The sequence below is a fragment of the Nuphar pumila genome, chromosome 7, assembly GCF_984573655.1.
Source record: "Nuphar pumila chromosome 7, dmNupPumi1.hap1.1, whole genome shotgun sequence".
NCBI classification, from domain to species: domain Eukaryota; kingdom Viridiplantae; phylum Streptophyta; class Magnoliopsida; order Nymphaeales; family Nymphaeaceae; genus Nuphar; species Nuphar pumila.
This window is the reverse complement of record NC_143255.1, coordinates 41,545,857-41,568,468: the sequence shown is the minus strand read 5'-3', so window position 1 is coordinate 41,568,468 and position 22,612 is coordinate 41,545,857. Positions and strand designations below refer to the sequence as shown.

Sequence of the window (22,612 nt, the reverse complement as noted above, 5' to 3'; positions counted from 1 at the left end):
CTATGTTAGATGAATGGGGATCAAAAGGGTTGGTGTTTTATGGTTCTGGAAATTCCATGCAAATGAGTTGATGTTTTATGTTTCTGGAAAATTCCCTCTAACAGAATTGATGCTTCTGGTAATTTCATGAAAAAGAGTCGATGCTTGATCCGTAATCACCAATGTATTTCATGTTTGTAATGTGGCTGCTTATTGACCAGAGGCCATCCACAATGGAATGTTACCTGCTTAATTAGCAATTATGTATCAGATCAAATCACCATACTTCATTGTGTATTTTCTTTGGTTGGGCAGATTGAATTATCAAGGGTTAGACTTATACTTTGGAATATGTCAACTGATTAGGACCTAATGGTAGCCAGTGGATTGGTGGGTCCAGTTTCTGAACGATACAAAAAAAAACATTGAACAAATAGTGAAATCAAGCAGGGTTTTTATCTGTGTGCTTGCAGGCACATTGCATGTGTATACTGCTCAGGTATTATCTAAGCTCAGTCTGTGTGCTGGAATTCATTTTTCTGCAACATCTATGTGAGTGTTTCTAGTTACAAGTTACATTATGTCAGGCACATACAGGGGTTATGATTATGCCATAGTTCATGCTTATAATGTTTAACCTTGGTTAGTGACCAGCATGTAAATAAATATATGTACATACATGTCCAGTTCAGGGTTGGTATAAGTATATGTCTTGAGTTGTTGGGAACCCTGCCTAATGTGCAATATGGGTTGAATACCCGATACGGGTACTTGGACTATTAGCTTGTGTGCTATGGCAATAAAATTAATGAAAACTTAATATTAAAGGTTGAGTGTCTGACTGGTTTAAAGGTATCGGGGCTTGTGTACTTGACTGGTTTAAAGGTACCAGAGCACTCTGAGTGGGTTGTGTAATGAATATGAAAAGAAAAAATGGATGCATGTGTACCTTGGCAAAATGACTAAGGGTGGGAACTTACTACTATGGTAATAGGAGGTAGATGGGAGAACACCCTCATACTTCGGGAAAATAATTAAATGAAAAGATTAACTCACTCAGATCCGGGCTTACCTTGGAGAGGGTAGGTGATACAAAACTTCGGGGACATGTTTATTTGTTTCGAGCTAAAATGACTCGTTGGTCCCCAGTCCTCGGAGTTGGGGGACCCAGACTACCAATATGTCTTAAGTGGTAGCTCTTTGTTCTTCTGCAGAAGTTAGGGATGCATCCTGTTTGGTTTTTGGCCATTAGAAGGTTCTCTCGGTCATTGGCCGCTCCCTTAGGATTTACAATTTCGGTTAGAACGTTCGGGTTAATAAAACACCCATGAATAATAAACCCCCGAATGTTCTCTTCCGTTACGGGTGATTCGGCACGCGTGTACCCGCGGGATAAGATAAAATAATCACTATTTAGAACAGTTAGGTATCACAGTGAGTGGAGTTATTAAAGAGACATTTGCATATTCTTTCAGCATGTTTTATATTCTGAATTTGTGATGAAACAAAATCCTAAAATGTGTAGATATGAGATAGTGAAATTCATATTGTGGTTGTTACATGAATACTATGCATGTTACTGTTATTGTTGTTGCAGAATATGCTTTATTTGCTTAATGCCTTACTTGCTTAATTATTGTAGTTGCATAAAATGCTTTACTTACTTAATTATTGTAGTTGCATAATCTTCTTTACGTGATTCTGTATATGCTGAAAATCACACACGGCACCCACATCACCTACTTGACACATGATATACCTGTATTAAGAGTTACAGTTTTCCTACTTAGACGTGGTAGCCTAATTCCTATAATTTTTATTATTTTCAGGCAAAGAGTAGAGTTTATGAGCGACTGCGGGATGAGGCATCGATCGAGACTTGATTTACTTGTTCATGGGCGGTCCTACTCACTTTCAGATGTGATTCTGTTTGAGACTCATAATGTGAAAACTCTGATGATTGATTCTATTATTACTGAAATAATAATAAATTGTGTGGTTTGCTTTTACCTTCTTGTATCGTTCCGGAATGCTTAACCTTGGAATTATTATTTTCCGCTGTTTAAAAAAAAAAAATCCTCAAAAATCTGGGTTAAAATTTCAGGGCGTTACAAATCGCACCACTATGACTCGGTTTTAAGGGTTAGAAGCCAAAAAAATGAGTATGTAGGATGGAAATGAGGGGTTTAAAAAGGCTTTAAGACAGAAATGGGTGAGATTTGATGCAAATCACACTTCTAAAGCTTGGATCTAAAAAAAGCCCCAATTTTTAGGGCGAATTCGATCTCAAAATAAGGTGGGTAGGCTTAGAAAAGAAGTTTGGGGAGGGAGAACATGCAAAACCCAGGTCAAAATGACCCTTAGGGGCTAAAAATGGCCCCCAAAAGTGGTCGTTCGCCACATTTTTTAGCCAAAAGTTAATACGGGGGGGAGGTCAACTCGTACGATACAGGGTGTATCGTATGCTATGGTACAATACATCCATGTATTGTACGAGTTACATCGTATTGGTACGATAATCATATCGAATATTGATGCAGCCCACGTCGGAGGAGGAGTGAAAACAAATGCCCACCTTGAATCGGTGTGGCTGAACCTCTTTATTAATCTCAAATGGTCTCAATAAACAATGGAGAAAACTAATAACAGGAAAAAACTTAAGAAGGAAAACAGGATGCAGAATAATAAAAATGCAGTAAGCAGATGACGGCTGAAAACTCTTCAATAATCCTCCATGCAACCCTAGGAAGGCCTTTTAAAGGCTATTTACTGAACCCGAGTCGCAGGTCCAGACTTGGATCCGACCCACGATCCAGGTCAGCCTCTATCTGCAGCTGGTTCTGGGGCGTGCGAACTCCACCACGCCTGGCATAGGTGCGCAGGGGTACTTCCCTGTGTCGTGGCTCCGTCCCTGCAAGTGAGTCATACACGCGGGGTCGTTCATCTGCCCTTTGTGGCGGATCGGGTGGCACGATGGACCCAATCGGGTCCTGCCCTGCATCATTCTCCCCTGGTTCGGAAAAAGTCGGCTTTGTCGACTTGTTGTTGCCACAATAAGCATATAGATCAGCCACGTTGAAAATAGGGGAAATATCCCAATCATCGGGCAGCTCAAGGAGGTAAGCATTCGAACCCAATCGTTGAAGGATCCTAAAAGGGCCATACTTCTTAGGACTTAATTTGCTATAGGTGCCTACAGGAAAACGCTCTGGACGCAGATACACCCAGACGAGTTGACCGACCTCGAAATGGACATCACGACGACCCTGATCTACGAAAGCTTTGTAGGTCTCGTAGCTTTCAACAAGTTTGGCCCGGACTTGTCTGTGAATGTCATGCATATATTCGACGGCATCAAAGGCATCCGGAGCTGGAGCTGAGAGATCTGACACAGGGGCTAGATCAACGACATGGGTGGGTGACCGACCATACACTACTTGGAACGGAGATTTACCAGTAGAACGGTTAATGGAGTTGTTATAGGCGAACTCGGCTTGGGGCAATATGAGATCCCAAGTTTTGACATTTTCCCCCACTAGGCTCCGTAACAAATTTCCTAAGGTGCGGTTCACAACTTCGGTTTGGCCATCAATCTGGGGGTGATACGCACTACTGAATTGAAGCTTAGTCTTCAACAGGGCCCATAACGATTTCCAAAAGTGACTCATAAAACGCGTGTCACGATCAGAAGTGATTGTGTGAGGTAGACCATGGAAACGGGCCATTTCCTTGAAATAATATGAGACTAAAGAGGCATCGGTGGTTCGCTTACACGGGACAAATATAGCCATTTTAGAGAACCGGTCAACAACTACTAAAATTGAATCAAAACGACGGGGTGTGCGGGGAAGGCCCACGATAAAATCCATGGATACGTGCTCCCACGGCCGTTCAGGAATGGGTAACGGAGTATACAGACCACTATTCTGACGATGACCCTTGGACACTTGACACACATGACAGACTTAGATGAACTTGACAACATCTTTGTGCATTTTGGGCCAAAAGTATTGTTCATCTAAGAGAGCGAACGTCTTATCATGCCCGAAATGCCCTGCTAACCCTCCTTCATGTAATTCAGAAATCAACTGAAGTCTAAGGGAGATGTAACCATTATGAATAGCCTTGGGCACACATAATTTGTTACCACGGAAGAGGTAACCATTATGAATACAAAAACGGGGGTCGAGGATGCGATCTGAAGAGATGCACCCTTCCCAGACTTTGTGAAAATCAGGGTCCGTGGGGTATAATTCCTTGCATTGTTCGAAACCAATGACCTGCACTGACATAGTCATCAGAAGGTTGTTCTTCCTACTAAGAGCGTCAGCCACCTTGTTTAGGGTACCAGATTGATGGCGAAGCGAAAAGGTGTACTCTTGCAAGAAGCTGACCCACTTGGCATGACGAGCACTCAACTTCTTTTGACTATTCAGATACTTCAAAGCCTCATGGTCCGTGTACAAGACAAATTCCTTATAAATAAGATAATGTCTCCAATAACGAAGGGCTTGTACCACGGCATAGAACTCAACATCGTAAGTGGAGTATTGGCACCTGGCCTGAGTCAGCTTCTCACTAAAGAAGGCAACGGGCCTACGATTCTGACTCAACACAGCGCCAATCCCCACTTTGGAGGCATCACATTCAACCTCAAAGACTGCACTGAAATCAGGGAGAGCTAAGACAGGAGCACTGGTCATTTTTTTTTTATGATCGTAAAGGCTTTGCCAGCCGCGGGCGTCCAATGAAAACTAGTACCTTTTAGGCACTTCGTGATGGGGGCCATAAGGGTACTAAAATTCCTCACGAAACGTCGGTAAAAAGTGGCTAACCCGTGGAAACTACGGATCTCTCCTATAGTCTTTGGGGTAGGCCAATCGACAATCGCGCGGACCTTTGCGGGGTCGGCCTTGACGCCATCAGATGACACAATAAACCCTAAGAACACGACACTGGACGTCATAAACTCACACTTTTTGACATTGGCATACAATTTTTCCTTTCTCAAAATACCTAAGACTTGACGCAAGTGACTCAAATGATCGGACAATGATGAACTATAGATCAAAATGTCGTCAAAGTAGACAACAACAAACTTCCCAATACACGGACGCAAGACTTGGGTCATCATGTTCATAAAGGTACTTGGGGCATTAGATAACTCAAACGGCATGACTAACCACTCGTACAATCCATCACGTGTCTTGAATGTCGTTTTCCACTCATCCCCTTCGCGTATACGAATCTGGTGATACCCGCTTTTTAGATCTATTTTAGAGAAAATGGAGGCACCAGATAACATATCAAACATATCATCCAAACGAGAAATGGGAAAACGGTATTTGACTGTGATGCGATTGATCGCACGACTATCGACACACATGCACATGGACCCATTTTTCTTAGGAGTAAGTAAGGCGGGTACGGCACAAGGACTAACACTCTCGCGAATGAAACCCTTTTGCAGTAATTCCTGGATCTGTTTTAATAACTCAGTGTGCTCAGAGGGGTTCATGCGATATGCAGGAAGGTTGGGTAGACTCGACCCTGGCACAAAGTCAATGGCATGCTGAACTACCCTTGCCGAAGGTAATCCATCAGGTAGTTCATCCGGCATAATGTCGCGGAACTCCTCTAGAAGAGGGGCAACGTCCGCGGGAATGGACACTGACGAACTCATCACTGGCTTTGCCACTAGGGCATAACAATAGCCATCTTCCTGACAATGGTTCAGGAAAAGCCGATACGAGAGGCCTGCGAGTCGGGGGACTCGCTCAGGTTTGTCCACAGTGGGAAAACCAGTCTCCTTGATAGGTAGAAGGACTATCTTATGGCCATTAAAGACAAAAGAGTATGTGTTCTTGCGGCCATCGTGAGTTGTCTAGCGATCGAACTGCCAGGGACGTCCCAAAAGAATGTGACACGCGTGCATAGGGGCCACATCACACCACACCTCATCGTGGTAGTGTTCCCCCATGGAAAATCGGACTAGGCATCTCTGAGTGATGGGAACCTCGTTTCCTTTCTTGAACCAGACCATCTTATAGGGTTGGGACAACTTTTCGGTGTTGAGTTTCAAGGTAGACACCACACTCTCAGACACCATGTTCTCACATGCTCCGGTGTCAATGATGACATCACAAGCGTGCCCCTCACAGTTGCACCGGGTCCTAAAAATGTTATTCCTTAGCCATTTCGATGGGGCCGATTCTCGGGGTGTGGTCAACACATGACGGATGGACAACAAACTTTCGACGTTGCCGTCAAACTCTATAACTCCCCTCTCATCCTCAACTTCAACTAATGACTTGACATCACTATCACTCTCACTTGCAGACTCTACAATTCCTTCAACAAGATGGGTGTTCCTGCTCACGGTGGGACACTTGGACGCGACATGCCCTAACTCTTGACACCTGAAACAACGAAGGGTCGACTCACTAGGTTTGGCTTTGGACCGGGTGTGGAAAGCTGGGCCCGACTGGTCAGGTTTGCTAAGGTCTGCTCTAGGCTTTGAATCACTAGGGGAGCTTGCTCCCCTAGTTGGGAAACCCGACTTAGGTCGACTGGAGGGTTCACTACGGGTCGTTCTATATTCTTGCCTCCGCTTCAGCTTGTCCTCGATGGTCATGGCGTAACCACTGGCTTGATGTAATGTCTCAACTGTGACAACTAAAATCATCAGAGATAGCAGGACGGAGACCCGAAATGTACCTCGTGACCTGCTGACGAGCTGTTTCCTCGATCTGCACACGCAGGGAAAGACGATGGAACTCCGCTCCGCGGTATACTCTGCTACAGTTCGGGAACCTTGTCGCAGGGTCAGGTATTCCTTGTACGCTCGCTCGGCGTGATCCGAAGGCACGAATTTTGACTGCATCAATCGTTGCATTTCCTCCCACGACTTTACGCGCTCTGATCCATGTCGCTCCCTTGATCGTTGTAGCTCCACCCACCATGTCTGTGCTAGGCCTCTCAATCGAGTAGACGCTAGAGAGACACGGCGATGTTCAGCGACAGTGTGGTAGTCGAAGAAGAATTGCACAGCATAAGACCAATCGAAGAACTGCTCTGTGTCGAATCGCCCCGCAAACTCCGGAAGATCCAGTTTCACCCATGGTTGCCAGTTGAGGAAGTGATACGGGAAGCGAGGCACTTTCAAAATTTTAGGAAGCGGGGAAGCGTGGGACCACTTAGGACCGATTCGGGAAGTGTCTCGGAAGCGACCTAGGAAGCGTCTCGGAAGCGAGGGGGAAGCGAAAAAAATAAAAATAAAAAATAAAAATACAAAAAAATTGAAAAAAACAGGGGAAGCGAGGGGGAAGCGAGGAGGAAGCGTGGGGGAAGCGAGGGGGAAGCGTGATGGGAAGCGCGCTTCCCATTAAAGGGAAGCGCGTCCCCCATTAAAGGGAAACACGTCCCCCATTAAAGGGAAACGCGCTTCCCAAAAAAGGGGGACGCTTCCCCCCACGCTTCGGAAGTGCGACGTTTCGCGCTTCCGAAGTGCGCTTCCCCTTTTAGCTAGGCGCTTCCGGTAACCCTGGTTTCACCCCATAAGTGGAAGAGTGGTCTGGTGCTCTCTATGGTCGCGGCTCCACCATTCCTGCAGGATGCTCGTTCCAAAAATTGTCGTCGTCCCATTCTGCTTCATTGTCCATGGTGCGGTATTGCTCGTCGGGATACTGGTGCTGTCGAACTCTACCGGTAGGGGGTCGGCGGTCGGGGCGCGCCTGTTCCTGCTGACATTGCCTCGGTCTGGTTTGCCCATGGGCGGGTACCATCTGCGGCCGGTATTGTGGTACTGGAATGACGGGAAGTCCAAGGGGGTGGAGGGGTCGGGTGGGGTTCAGGTTCCTGGCGTGTAGAGTGGATGTAATATGGTTGTGGGTTAGGAGTATGGTGTTGGATCGGATGTTGTGTAGGGTTCTGGGTCTGGGTTGGGTAGACAAGTGTGTTTGGGTTTGGGTATGGGTATGAGGCCTGGTGGGTATATGGATGGGTTGATTCGCCCTATGGGATATGGATCGGGCCCATTCCTACACTACTCGTCGGACCCAGATATGGATGGGCTGGATCGAGGTTCGAGTTGTGGGTATAATAGGCTTGGTCTGAACTCGATCCCCGATCATGAGATTATGGGTCTGGTTTTGACCCGGCTCAAATCCAAACTGGAGCTCCGTCCAGGTCCGATATGGCTAGGGTCGGCATGGGATCTACTTTGAGGGTCAAAATTAATGGGTTGGTTTTGGTTCGGGGCTGCCCGCACACCTGAACCAACTAGGTAGGTTGGGTAAGGGGTGTCTAGACCCAAACCCGCTCCCTGAGACCCAAGGGTTGGTCCCAACGAAACGGGCTTGTGCCCTGCTGGAACGAAAACCGGGTTGGACCCTCTGGTGTCAGGTCCACCCCAATGGGTTTGGCCCGCTCCCGCTCGTAGAGGTACCGTCTCGGAGCCTCTCCGCGGGGGATCGGGAGGGAGAGATGGCTCTCCCCTGGTTCGGACAGACGAACCCGACTCTACAACTGGGCCCAGCGTGACGTTGGGGCCCTGTCGATCCAGATCCATCTGCAGCACCTCGTGCGTGGTGCCCTGCCATGAGCCAGGGCCTGCAGGTGGGCCCAGCGCAAGGCTGGGACCCTGCAGGCTCGGGTCGACCTGCAGCGTAGCCACAGGTACGCGCGACCACGCGCCGGGACCTGCAGGTGGCCCGAGCGCACTGCTGAGGCCCTGCAGGTTCGGTCCCACCTGCGATCCCAACGCAGGAGGACGCTGTTTGGAATTCGGGGCCGTTACCAGGGAGTTGCTGCTCATCGGGGCTCCCTGGTGTTGTTGCAAGTTACTCAGATCAGGGGCGATGGTTGTCGCCGGCAGGAACGCAGTGCTTCGACCCTGTTGGATTTGCATCGGCTGCAGGGGTGCGGTAGCGCTGGGAAGTGAACCTGCGGTTGCGCCCTCGACGAGGCCTGCGCACAGTGTTGCGCACGGCTCTTGGGGTTTCTCGAGTGTTGTCACGCGATCTTCAAACCCGTCCATCCTCTTTGACAGGCCGGCGATATCCCTACTCATTCGCAGCATGTTCTGTAAAACCCGAAAATTTTATAAAATTATGCAAATTGGGCCTAGATCCAAATTACAGAACCAGGACCCATAAAGGGGTTTTCCGCATACATTTACCTCGTAAATTTGATATGTACGTATAAGTACAATAATTTTTAATTAATTAAATAATTCGGAGAATAATCATTCAATAGGGGTGCGTAGATGGGTATGGGATCCATATACCGGATCCATATACATATATATATATATATATATATATATATATATATATATATATATATATTTATATATATCTAAATATATATATATGTGTATAATCATAAATAAATAATATTAATATTGGTAATAAAAGAGAAATATACATATATATTAAGTGAATTCGAGGATCCAACTTACGGATCCATATTGATGGGGGTTAAAAAAAAATTTATGTTTAGTGTGAAATTAAAATTTTATAAAAATTTTATTTTTTTTTAACCTATCCGAGGATCCACAGCTGGATCCATTCGGATCCAACTTGTGGATCCATTTAGATTGGGGCCGGGTTACGGGTCCCGGGTTCGGACCTGAGCCCCATATAACAGCCCTTTTAAAGATAAGGGGCAACCCGATAAGGGTTGCCCGATAAAACCTAACAGGAAAAAGGAAAGGGGGGAAGGGGGGGGTTACGCAGGGCGTAACCGACCTCCCCCATCTCGGCGTGAAGGGGGGAGGGGTCTTGCCCGATAAGAGGGAGTGGAGAGGGGACTCTCTTCACTCGTCTCTCTCGCTCTCTCTGTCTGTGTGCGTGCGCCGGAGGAGAGGAGGTCGCCGGCGAGATTTGGCCACCAACGACCACCGGGGGCCGCGGCAAACAACATCGAGTACTCCCTTTTCTTCACGGCAGCAATGAGGTGCGTCAGTCGCGATTGCCGCCGTTGATCGCCGGAGAAATCTCCAAACAGGTACGGTGCTTCTTGGATTTCGGGTTAGGGATCGAACATGGGTTCGATTCCATGCGTAGGTTTTCCTGTTTTTTTTTTTGTGGGTTAAGCATGGGGTGCGAGTACAGTGAATAGGGACTTAAGGGTGCTGCAAATCCCCAAATCATGGGAAAGGTTTTAATGGCTGTCGTAAACCCAATTTGAGGAAAGAATGTCGTTTTTACCCTATGTGTTTACCCAAACCTCATTCTGAGTTGGGACCGGATAGTGGTTTCATTCATTTTACCCCGGTGTGTTTTATTTTATATGCCATTTCCTTTTCGTTCATGATGTTAAGTGTATAATGATATGTGTATATACATTCTAATGCAGCCTGCGTCAGTCTGTGTGTTGAAATTTATGTTCTGAAACTTGTTAATCTAGGTTCAACGAGTGTAATAATCAACAAGTCACTCGTTCAGAGGGTTCCTATTTGGGAATATATGTTAAACCCCCTTAAACGAGTCCTGACTGGTGTATGTGTAACTCGTTAAAATGAGGCAGAATGGACTGTGGTGGGAAATTATCGAGTTTGGGTTGGGGTCTTGATCCTCGGTTGTACTATCCGTCTTCGTTTCTGTTTTGTTAATTCCTGCTAGGACTGACCCTTAATTTACTTTTATGAGCCAACCTTCGTCACCCTGTAGAACTCGGGCTTGATCTCTTGATTTCCACTTATAACTTCAGGTCGCATTAATTTTCTGTTTCTCAGCCCCTTGCGAGGATCAGTAGCATATACTGCTACTATTATCATGTTTTGGCCTTCATGTCTGCATGCATAAATGCCTTTGGCTATGTGTATTTATTCTCGCACATGTGGTTTTTGTTTCGTATTTCCTATACCTGTTGCTGGATATGTGAAAAGTAATTCCATGCACATCTTAGAAGTTCCTGTCATATTCGTTGTATTGATTTGCTTACTTATGCGTGTATTGGCGGGCGCATTTGAAGATGACTGATGCAATTATGTTGACCAGTCTGGGTGCTTTCATGTGCTATATGTTGCGTATTTAAGAAAATGTATGTGTATATAGTGATGAGTCCGCAATCTTGCATCTTATCTACACTTGAACATGTAAGAGTTATCTATTACTGAGTACGCCTTATTACAGATTTTTGTCATTTCAGGAACCCTGAGTAAAATCCCATGTTCAGCTCTTGGGTATTTCCCCAAACCGAAAAAAAAAAAAAGAGAAAAGAGAAAAAAAAATGATAGAAAAGATGAACTATACCCTTGGGAAGTTTAGTGGTTGATGATAGCCTCCATAAAAATAATAGCAAATGGACTGTATAGGGAATTCATGAATTCAGGGAGGGCATAGAGTGCTATAAGTTATTATCTATGAAACTTTACAAGGTCCTTTATATGATTGACTTGAAAATGTATATTTCCTAGAAGTGAACCAATAACCGAACCTATAGGTCGATTGCGGTTGGCACTTGAATTGCTATGTCTGGAACCAGGGGTTCACCTTTTGTACCCTGAGTTAATAAAGTTAATACATAAGTCAATGTAAATTCGATGCTTTTGCCCGACTGGTTTAAAGGTACCGGGGCATCGGTGTTTGTGTTGTAGAAATTGTAACATGAGAAATATTTGATTTTTGTTAAAATGTATTGCTTTGGTACAAGTGTATACATGATAAGAATGTGAGCATGGTCCAGTTATTGATAATTCTTCTTGAAATGGTACATGTACACTCATACACTTAAAGAAACCATGGATTTGGTCAATGCCCATATGTGATGTAGGTAACACACACATGTTGAAGATGCATATGAATGAATTATGACATGCATATGTTTGGGTTCATATTTGCATGAATATACATGTTTTTGGCATTTGGCATAGTGTTATGGGTAAACACTGCTTGGTTTTATTATGTGATGCATCGATGGCCTAATTGAACCATCACCGGCCTGGAGAGCCGTGGGTTTGGTTTTCTTTTACATATGTTTTTAAAAGCATCACTTAAACCACATAAGATGGTTTGGCACATTACTACACTGTTCTAATGGTTTATCCGGGCTGGAGTCCCGAATGGATCCCTGCAAGGGAGGATGCGGGTTTTTCACTTTACTTTTGCATATTGTGTTGCAAACTTAAAGAATGAAATCAAATAAAAATATAACGAATAAGAACAATGTAATTTACATTCTGGGATATCTCATCTGGAGTATGAGAATCTTGGATATCCGGTCTTGGGGAGACTGTGAGGATACAAAAACTCCGTGTGTGTTGTTGCCCCTGAACCCGATATTGAGGTTTTTCTCCTGACCACGGTTTTAGGGAGAGTCTGTCACTTTACCCGGGAGTGGTGTGTTAGTCACAGCTGTGAGTTTATGGTACCAAGGAAGTGGCACTTGTGGGCGTGGGGTGTCCCTTGTGTCCCCGACATTAGATGTGTAGGTCTAATGTTCCGATGGATGGTACTGTTTCCTGATATCGGTCGAGGGCTAAGTGGGAACCCAGTCATAAAATACAAATTGTGTGTTAAGCTACCCTGGGAACCTACTTGACCTCGGGGTTTGTACCCGTTTGGTGTATCCGCTGGCAACTGTAATTAAAAAGAGGAACTTAAGGATGTGTGCATTTAATAAGGCATGCATATGGAAAGATGGAACTTAAATGAAAGATAACAGAAAAAATCATGCATTGCACATAATCATGCATTTTTCTGTTATGCATTAGATCATGCATGTTTGAATCATTCTTGATATCATGACATCATTTGGTGGTAGCATATGCTTTACTTGGTGAAATCATGTTGAAAGGTTTGATTATTTAGTTATTGACATATGACACTGTTTTACTGTTCTTGACTGGTGAGTATATACAATTATTGGTAGTTATGAATATTTAAATGTTGCAAATTTTATATTTGTACTCACTCAAATCACTGCATGAAATCTTATCCATGTTCTTTCTCTCACCTGTTTTCTTTATAAGTAGCTGTGCTCAAAATTTCGGTTCTGACACCCTACTTTGTTGGTTTTTCACAGGTAATGGTGAACAGTGAAGTTGGACATGCATCTGGGGATAGATGAGTTTATACTTGGGCTTGTCAGCTTCAGTAGAGGATATAGTGGCTTTTTCTTTTGTCTTTTATTTCTTTTAATTTCTGAAATTGTTACTTTATTTTCAGTTGAAGAAAACCTTGTCTTTGAAATTTTCTTACTCATTAATAAAAGAGTTTTAGTTGGTTGATATGGATGATAATTGCAACTTCGTTTGTGGTGGTTGGGCTATCCAATGGAAAGTGGAACTGTGAGGACCCCAGATCTCTGGGAAGGTTTCCGCAACTCTTAGAAAAAAAAATATTCCGCATTTTTAAAGGGTATGGATTGGGGTCGTTACAGGTTCTCTTGGATTTTCGTCAACACGTCCATGACATGCAGTAAGGGGTCTTCGCTGCCAGCCTTCTCACGTTCCTCGCCTCGCACTGGATCGCTCCCTGCTTCAAGAGCCATCTCGCTGATGAAGATGGGTGCGGCTCTGATACCACTTTGATGCAGCCCACGTCGGAGGAGGAGTGAAAACAAATGCCCACCTTGAATCGGTGTGGCTGAACCTCTTTATTAATCTCAAATGGTCTCAATAAACAATGGAGAAAACTAATAACAGGAAAAAACTTAAGAAGGAAAACAGGATGCAGAATAATAAAAATGCAGTAAGCAGATGACGGCTGAAAACTCTTCAATAATCCTCCACGCAACCCTAGGAAGGCCTTTTAAAGGCTATTTACTAGACCCGAGTCGCGGGTCCAGACTTGGATCCGACCCACGATCCGGGTCAGCCTCTATCTGCAGCTGGTTCTGGGGCGTGCAAACTCCACCACGCCTGGCGTATGTGTGCAGGGGTACTTCTCTACGTCGTGGTTCCGTCCCTGCAAGTGAGTCATACACGCGGGGTCGTTCATCTGCCCTTTGTGGCGGATCGGGTGGCACGATGGACCCAATCGGGTCCTGCCCTGCATCAAATATGATATGGGTCTCACATCGTATCGGTTCCCCCACCAATACTACGGTACGATACGATGTTGATAACATTGATACCAGGCAAGTTAATCCATAAGATGTCAAACCAAGATGTCATTTCAGGCTGGATTGCCAGAAACATTATAGTAATCTACCTTCTTTGTATCCAGAGACATAGGCATAACTTGATCACAATAAGAATGAATTATCATATCCATGTCATAAATGTAATATAGGAAGAATACACAAGAAAGTGCATAAATCGAATACATGTCTCCATACGAATACATGTCTCCATACTGACATAGTTGGATCTTCATCAACTTTGACTTCCAGCTAATAGAAAAACAAAAGAACCATGCCATTAGAGAAATGATTAATCATGCCATAGTTATTTTCCTAAGCATTAGATACACAGTTTTACCATGTTATGTGGCAATGATGCATATTTATATGACATTAATAAAAAAAATGCATTGTATGCTTTCTTCCCAAGAAATGAGTGATTTAAAGTTCTAGAGAGAAATAGAGATGCTCACATACAAAATACATTTAGGAAGGCTTATCCTTCCTATACTTATTTTGAATCTCAAAACTTGAAGTTGAAATTAAACAATTGGACTAATAACAGCTATCAAAGATTCATAGTCACTACTCACAACCAGTTTCAAAAACAAACAAGCAGAAAACAATCAATATTTCATAATCACAAGATTTTAAAGGATAAACGAACATTCTAGAAACCAAAGGAAGTTCCCAAGTTTGCATACCCAAGAGACAGCTTTTGTTAGTGGTGGTTCTCCAGTTCCTGTGGGGCTGAAATCATCTAATTCAGGCAGTGTAACAGGTAGGTCACTTTCTGGAACAGGAACTATTTCGCCAGAATCATCCAAAAAAATGATAGGGAAAGGCTCCCCCCAATAACGTTGTCGAGCAAATAGCCAATCGCGTAATTTGTAGTTTACCTACTCCAAACCATGTATCAGATTAACCTTTTAGCTTATGCCATAGATGTGCAACTTAAACCAGGTAAAGTACAGTTTCTGCAGAAGAATTCAGCATTAACCCGAAAGTAGCACCTTTCTTTTCCCAATGCCGCTACTTTCTGCCCATCTGATGATTTTTGCAGCAGCTTCTGTGCTAGACAAGCCATTGATGTTAAGTCCAGATATCACATTCAATGAATTTATTACAGTTCCATCACCAGCATAAGGTTCTCCATAACCACTGCTAATGCCATCTGAGGCAATAACCCAACGTATTGGAATTTTATACTTAATAGCAAAGGCATGGTCTCTAGAATCATGTGCAGGTACAGCCATTATTGCTCCAGTTCCATAACTGCCAAAGGCCCAAGAATTGCAACAAAGTAAGCACCAAAAAAGAGGTTGTCAAGCACAAAATTTCTAAAGAAAACCCAAAGGGAAGACTTCCACAAGAATCTATTAGCACCATTACAAAAAGATATTTCTGCATTTCGGGAGACAAGCTTCTACTAACATCACCTTGAAATAAAAAATAAATACAAGACAACAAGGAACTCAAATGAGTTCAGTGATGCAAGATCAAAAGGATTCCAGTAACCACAGACCTAAGAGTATTTTCAATTACTCATGCTGACGAATCTTTGAAAGGAAAGGAGGTGCTTATTTCAATTGTCAAGCAGGTGAATTGCACACCCAAGACGCTTGACTATGATAGTGGGACTTACCAACCAAACAACATATTGCATGGGAAAAGAACTATAATCATCATTAATCCTACCACCATCACTGTCACTGTTTATTAATATTAAAACTACTATTAGATTTAGGATTAACCAAGTTAAAAACATTGTTTATCATGAGGATGGACCTGAAAACTTGGCCACAAGTATTGTGTGGGTAAGCGGCTGGTTTGCTCCATCTGCAATCCCAGTCTCAATATTGGCATTAGCAGTGGATAAGTTACATGGCAGACATCCCAGATTGCAGTCATGGACAAAATGTTTCTGTGCAATTACTGGTTGCTGTAGGACTTCCCATATTCAGAGATCTGTAGCTGAAGCAGCAGCAATGTTAGTAAGGTTTGGAATTGCAAGGAGTAGCAGCAGTAAGCAAGGGTGGATCCATTTCCATGACATTATTAAGCAGTATGCTCAAAAGAGAGGTGGTAATAGCGCTGCACAAGCAATGGTCTGGGGTGTTAGTCTTAGAGGTACCATTACTTATGCTGATCATTTATGAACAGCATGTTTTCTACTTTTCGGCATTGGGAATGATCCAATAATAGCTCAATTGAAGGTCCCTGAATTGAAACTCTTTATAAGAAGAGTAGCTTTGCCCCTTGCTGTTCACGCCTTAAACAGCAGGGTCGTGCACAACTTCGCTTTTGGGATACAACCAAGCCCGCACATTCTCGTGCTATACTAACCACCCTTAGCACTGAGTAGGTTAGCCTCCATGATACAGCCACCCTGAACAGCTTCACTGTGAGGGAGGAGATGAAGACGAACCACAAGAAAACCAGAAAATAGAGAGCTCATTTTCGCACTCCTTTTTTCGTCTTTTTAAAACCGACCTTTTTTACAGGCCACAATGGGCTGACCAAATTGGCCAACCTTGATTATCAGCATTCCGTTCTCTTTCAACATGAATGGAGATAGTTTGGTCACATACATTCATATATATATATATATATATATATATATATATATATATATATATATATATATATATATATATATATATATATATATATACATATATATATATATATATGTGTGTGTGTGTGCATCGAACAAAAAAAACACTTGGCAAGAAATTGTAAATATTTAGGAACACATTTTCCAAGGAATGCATATATATACATGGAGTTTATTTAACATTAAGCTAGTTATATTAATGTTAGCTGCACTTAACTAATTAAAATGACCAAAATACCAATCGAATTTTCTAAAATGCATGGCTACTTTTCACGTATAGAGAGTATTTTGTTTCATAGGGAAACAAAAAGTTAGCCATGTTCTGTAAAAAGTAACAAGGTATATTTTACATATTTGAATTTGTAACATAAAAGTTGTCTTTTTTCTCACCCAACAGAGTAACTGTCATGGGTTTTCGAGCTCGTGTGGCGCTAGGTGAACCTAACCTGGTGATCCAGGAGCGGAACAGCGTGCAGCCCGGGTCCAAGAGATCCATTTGGATCCAGTATAGTTTACGCTTCTTATTTGGATTTCTTATATAGACTTGGATCTTTTAATATAATGGATCCATCTCGAATCCAAAGTAGCTTCCTTATAAATACTTGTTGAAGCTTTGATGGAGCACATAGGAACCGAGAGAGAGAGAAACCGAGAGAGAGAGAGAGAGGGAAAGTCTCATTATCATATTAGCGTTTAATCTCCACTTAAATAGAGATTAAACGTGAGCACCAAATTACAAAATAACCCTCACACAATATATAATAATACGTAAACCCAAAATGCCTTTATAGGCATTCTCAACACTCTCCCTCAAGCTGGAGCATAGATATCAATCATGCTCAGCTTGTCACAACAGTGAGAGAAACTCGGCCTCGCCAGAGCTTTGGTAAAGACATCAGCTACTTGATCTTCGGAAGATACATGATCGGTGCAGATATACCCAACCTTAACCAAGTCGCGAATATGGTGACAGTCAACTTCAATATGTTTAGTCCTTTCATGAAACACTGGGTTGTTGGCAATATATGTAGCAGCCCTATTGTCACACATCATCAACATAGGTAAGGATACTTTCTCCTGAAGCTTGGTCAAAACTGATTTTACCCACATAATCTCAGTTGCGGTCTGGGCCATCGCTCGGTATTCAGATTCAGCACTCGACCTGGCTACAACGGTTTGTTTCTTACTCCTCCAGGTAACAAGATTTCCTCCCACAAACACACAAAATCCTGATGTTGACTTCCTATCTTCAACTGACCCCGCATAATTTGCGTCAGTGTAAGCAACAACGTCCAAGGAGGGATTTCGTTTAAACAATAGACCTTTACCAGGAGATGACTTTAAGTACCAAAGAACCATCATAGTTGTATCCCAGTGAACTTTTGTAGGTTTGTCCATGAACTGACTGATTTTACTCACGGCTAATGAAATGTAGTCACGTATAACAACTTACCCACCAAGGATCTAAAGTTGGCACTATCAACATGGTCAGACTTCTCATCGAACATGTGAGTTTTGGGATCCATTGGAATGTTAGTTGGCTTAGCTCCTAGCATTCCAGTCTCTTTTAATAAATCCAACACATACTTTCTTAGAGACAACACTAAGCCCTCTTTGTTTCTTGCAACCTCGATACCCAGAAAATATTGAAGGTGACCAAGATCTTTAGTAACAAAGTGTTTCTGAAGATGATCTTTTGTTCCAGAAATATCTTGGGCACTGCTCCCTGTTAATATGATGTCATCGACATATACCACCATAACAACAATTTCAGCACTGGTTTTCTTGATAAACAAGGAATGATCTGAAGCTGACCTGACAAATTCAAAACTCGACATTACCTCAAATAATTTGTGAAACCATGCCCAAGGGCTCTGCTTCAGGCCATAAATAGCCTTCTTCAATTTGCACACCTTCTGACACTCCCCCGAACCTCGAAGCCTCGGGGTTGTTGCATGTAGACAGTTTCATGCAAATCCCCATACAAAAAGGCATTCTTGACATCCAACTGAAACAGGGGTCATCCATGGTACACAACAACATAAAGAACGAGACGAATAGTGCCAAGACGAGCAACTGGGAAAAAAGTTTAAAAAAAGTCAACACCATAAGTCTGAGTATAGCCTTTTGCAACCAACCGGGCTTTGTATCGTTCAATCGACCCATCTGAGTTATATTTAATGTTATATACCCATTTGCAGCCTACAATATCTGCATCAGTAGGAGGATCAACCAAGTCCCAAGTGCCTCGAGACCATAGGGCCTCCATCTCATCACGCATAGCCTGCATCCAGTTGGAGTCGAATAGAGCTTGATTGTGATGAAACGAAACAGAGGAGGCAGACAGAGCTGAAATAAAATTCTTCATAGATGCCCCAAGATTAACTTCTGAAACAAATTGCGAGATGTGATGAAGAGTGCATTGTCTCTTTCCCTTGCGCAGAGCAATGGGAAGATCATCATCAGAAGCAGAGACTGCAGTATGCTCAAAAATACTTGCCTCAGGAGAAGGAGATAATGGTGGCATGGAGGTAGGTAGTACCCTATGAGTGTATACTATGGGAGGGTTTCGGTAGCGAGACACACCAGACGATGGAGTCAAGGACTGAGGAGGAAGTGACTCTAACAGAAAGGGAGGAATCGGCAGAGGAAGGATATCACCAAGGCTCTCGTGTAATCTTGGAGTAGAACTCGAAAAATAAGGAATAGACTCAAAGAAGGTAACGTCCGCACTGACATACTCTTTATGAGATATAGGGTCGTAGCAACGATATCCTTTTTGGCTCTTAGGATACCCAAGGAAAACACATTTAATAGATTGCGCAGTAAGTTTATCTCGATCAGGACCCAGCTTATGCACAAAACACACACATCCAAAAACTTAAGGGGGGATAGGGAAGAGAGGAGCCTCTGGATGGAGAATTTGAATTGGGATCTGGTCTTCTACAGAGCTTGAAGGCATGCAATTTATAAGAAAGTCGGCAGTCAAAACCGCATCGCCCCAGTATGAAGCAGGCATATTGGATTGAATCATAAGGCACCGAGCAACATTGAGGATTTGTCTATGTTTTCTCTCAGCCACACCATTTTGCTGGGAGGTATATGGACATGTAAATTGAGGTTGAATCCCATTAGCAGAATAGAATTGAAGCAAGTCTTTGGATTTGAACTCAAGAGCATTATCAGTGCGAACAATTTTAATACATACGTCAAATTGAGTTCTTATCTCAGCAATTAAAGATTTAAGAATGACAGGACCTTGAGACCGATCTTTTAACAGGAACACCCACGATAACCTTGAGAAGTCATCAACAATAATTAGATAATAATGACACTGAGTCCTATTAGGAATCCTACTCGGACCCCACACATCGACATGAAGAAGATCAAATAATCCTTGACTTGGCGGACTCTGACTGGAGGGAAAAGAGCTTCGACAATGTTTTCCCAATTGACATGTTTCACACTGAAAGGAAACTGAAGGAGGTATATGAGGAACGACACGACGAAGTTTTGTCACTGGAAGGTGACCCAGACGATGATGTCACAATAGAGGACTTGAGGATGATGTAACAGCAGAATAAGCTGAAACCTCTGGTTGATGTAGATAATACAGACCACCTTCCTCATAATCGCCACCAATCCTTCTCCCCATCAGCAAGTCTTGAAAAGTGCACCCCATAGGATCAAAAATCACTCTACAATTCAACTCTTTTGTCATTCGACTGACGGATAATAAATTATGTGGAAACGAAAGAGCATGAAGAACATGCGACAGTTGAAGAGTAGGGGAAATAGACATGTTTCCCTGCCCTACAATTGGGGAAGAGCTGCCATCAGCAAGAACTACCCCTTTTTGATCAACCATAGGTTTTAAACTTAAAAAGTTACTCGAATTTCTGCACAAGTGTCTGGATGCTCCAGAATCAATGATCCACCTACCACCTTGGCCAGATAGGTCATCACCTGTCGAGCACGCAACCTTCGCAACAGAAGACTTCGATGTGGATGAGCCTAAGGTAAGGAGCTTGTTATATTCAGCCCGACTAAGAGTTACATAATCATTGGAGTAATCTGCACCCATAAGGAAAAGTAATGGGCTTGAAAAAAAAAGTTATAATCACATGCGCACACCAACAACCAACTATGAAACCTACTATATCTGGATTGGATTTTACCAATGAAATCTGAGATACACGACTGCCGCATGTTTGGATCCACACTTCAAATATAATTTTAAAGGAACTTGACCAAAACCTTCCACCTCAACAAAGGATTGCTATAGGATGTATATCAATACCACATATCCAACACGATAAAGATGTGTCTGGTTCATACCTGAAACTGCCAAAACTTCCAGCTAACAATGGTAGATTAACCTCTCCACCACAACAGCCAATCTGATATAGACTCAGATCAGATCCACAACAATACACTGAATATCACGACCCATTTCATATCTGAATAATACGAATCAGAACTGATCTACTCAGCAACTGCTACCTTAGACAATACCAAGACTGTGACGCGACTGGTTCATGCCGGACTTAGCAGACTTATTCGACATCTATGCTACCACCATAGATATGATCTAACTTAGACAGAAAATGTCAGATAAGAATACGGTCTCTAGTAGACATGCCAAAGAGTTCCAAAGTCCAATGTAAAACCAACAACAACCAGAAGACGCAGACAAATAGACCACTTTCTAGATTATCTCAGCAAAACTATTGAGATGCTTACACTCCAGCAAATCAATATTTGATAGGAGCAAGCACATCAAGTTGGGAACCAAGGTGTTGGTCTGCAGTAGACAACTTCAACTACACCAAAAACAAATATCAGATCTGAATATGATCTGATTTAACATCACCACGTCAACACACATGAACAGCAACCCAAGTCAACACACAGACCGCTGATCGCCAGCACCACAACGATATTAACAGCAACAACTCACGACCACAGCCGATCTGATCTGATCACAGCATCTTTAACATGCCTGCAATGGAGACAGATCTGGTCCACACCATGCAACAGGCTCTAAATCACCACCAACTGCAACATCGTCAACGCCAAGACTTCAACACCCAGATATCAACCTGCTGCTCCAGCTTGTCAAATCACAACGATCCATCTTCAATAGATTTCCAAATTGCTCCGAGATTTGGCTTCAGATCTGAGTCACGACCTCTAGTCAATAATCGTGACTAGGTCGGACTGCAAATCTGTCGCCAGGTCTGATCTTCACACAGAAGGACCGAACTCTGATCAGAAGAGAAGGATGTCGATCTCCTCCGACTATCCAATGAGATGTTGCTCGAAGGAAGATGATGTTGGAACTCAGGCACCCAAGGTCGCACGCTGCTCTGATACCATGTTGAAGCTTTAATGGAGCACACAGGAACCGATAGAGAGAGAGAGAGGGAAAGTCTCATTATCATATTAGGGTTTAATCTCTACTTAAATAGAGATTAAACATGAGCACCAAATTACAAAATAACCCTCACACAATATATAATAATACGTAAACCCAAAATGCCCTTATAGGCATGTCTCAACAATACTCATTATAGGGGTTTCTGAGCTAGAGTTGATGGATTGAATATTGTTATTTATGCATTAATTTACTTTGTTTTCCATTGCCTCTGCTTTCATAGCATAATTCATGTAGAAGTATCATAACTTAGTTGTTTCCTCATGAATCCAGTTTTTCGATTTGTATCACTTCAGCAGCCTGACAGCCCTAAGCCCCACACATGTACGACTCTGAAACAATCATTGGCACTATGCATCAATCCATGCATAGCATAGACAGATGTCCAGCCTTACACACCACCTCGTGCGCAGCAACCTAGCTCAAGCCAAAACTCTATGCACCACCCTATGCACAGTGCCACAGTACTATTTATAGATGTTCAAAAGCAATTATCATTCGAGTTTCGA

The 22,612-nt window shown here is 43.1% G+C and overlaps 1 protein-coding gene across 5 annotated transcripts in view; it reads right to left on the bottom strand.

Annotated features, from left to right (window-relative positions):
* The window catches only part of EMB2369 (tRNA synthetase class I (I, L, M and V) family protein), an 87,823-nt gene that overhangs the window by 41,995 nt on the left and 23,216 nt on the right, over window positions 1-22,612 (bottom strand). For all 5 annotated transcript variants that reach the window (XM_090014284.1, XM_090014281.1, XM_090014282.1 and 2 more), the window contains 2 exons: window positions 15,063-15,324; window positions 14,754-14,948 (listed from right to left, as the gene is read on the bottom strand). In XM_090014284.1, the coding sequence (XP_089870410.1) occupies window positions 14,754-14,948; window positions 15,063-15,324 (457 nt within the window). The remainder of the gene's footprint in view (window positions 1-14,753; window positions 14,949-15,062; window positions 15,325-22,612) is intronic.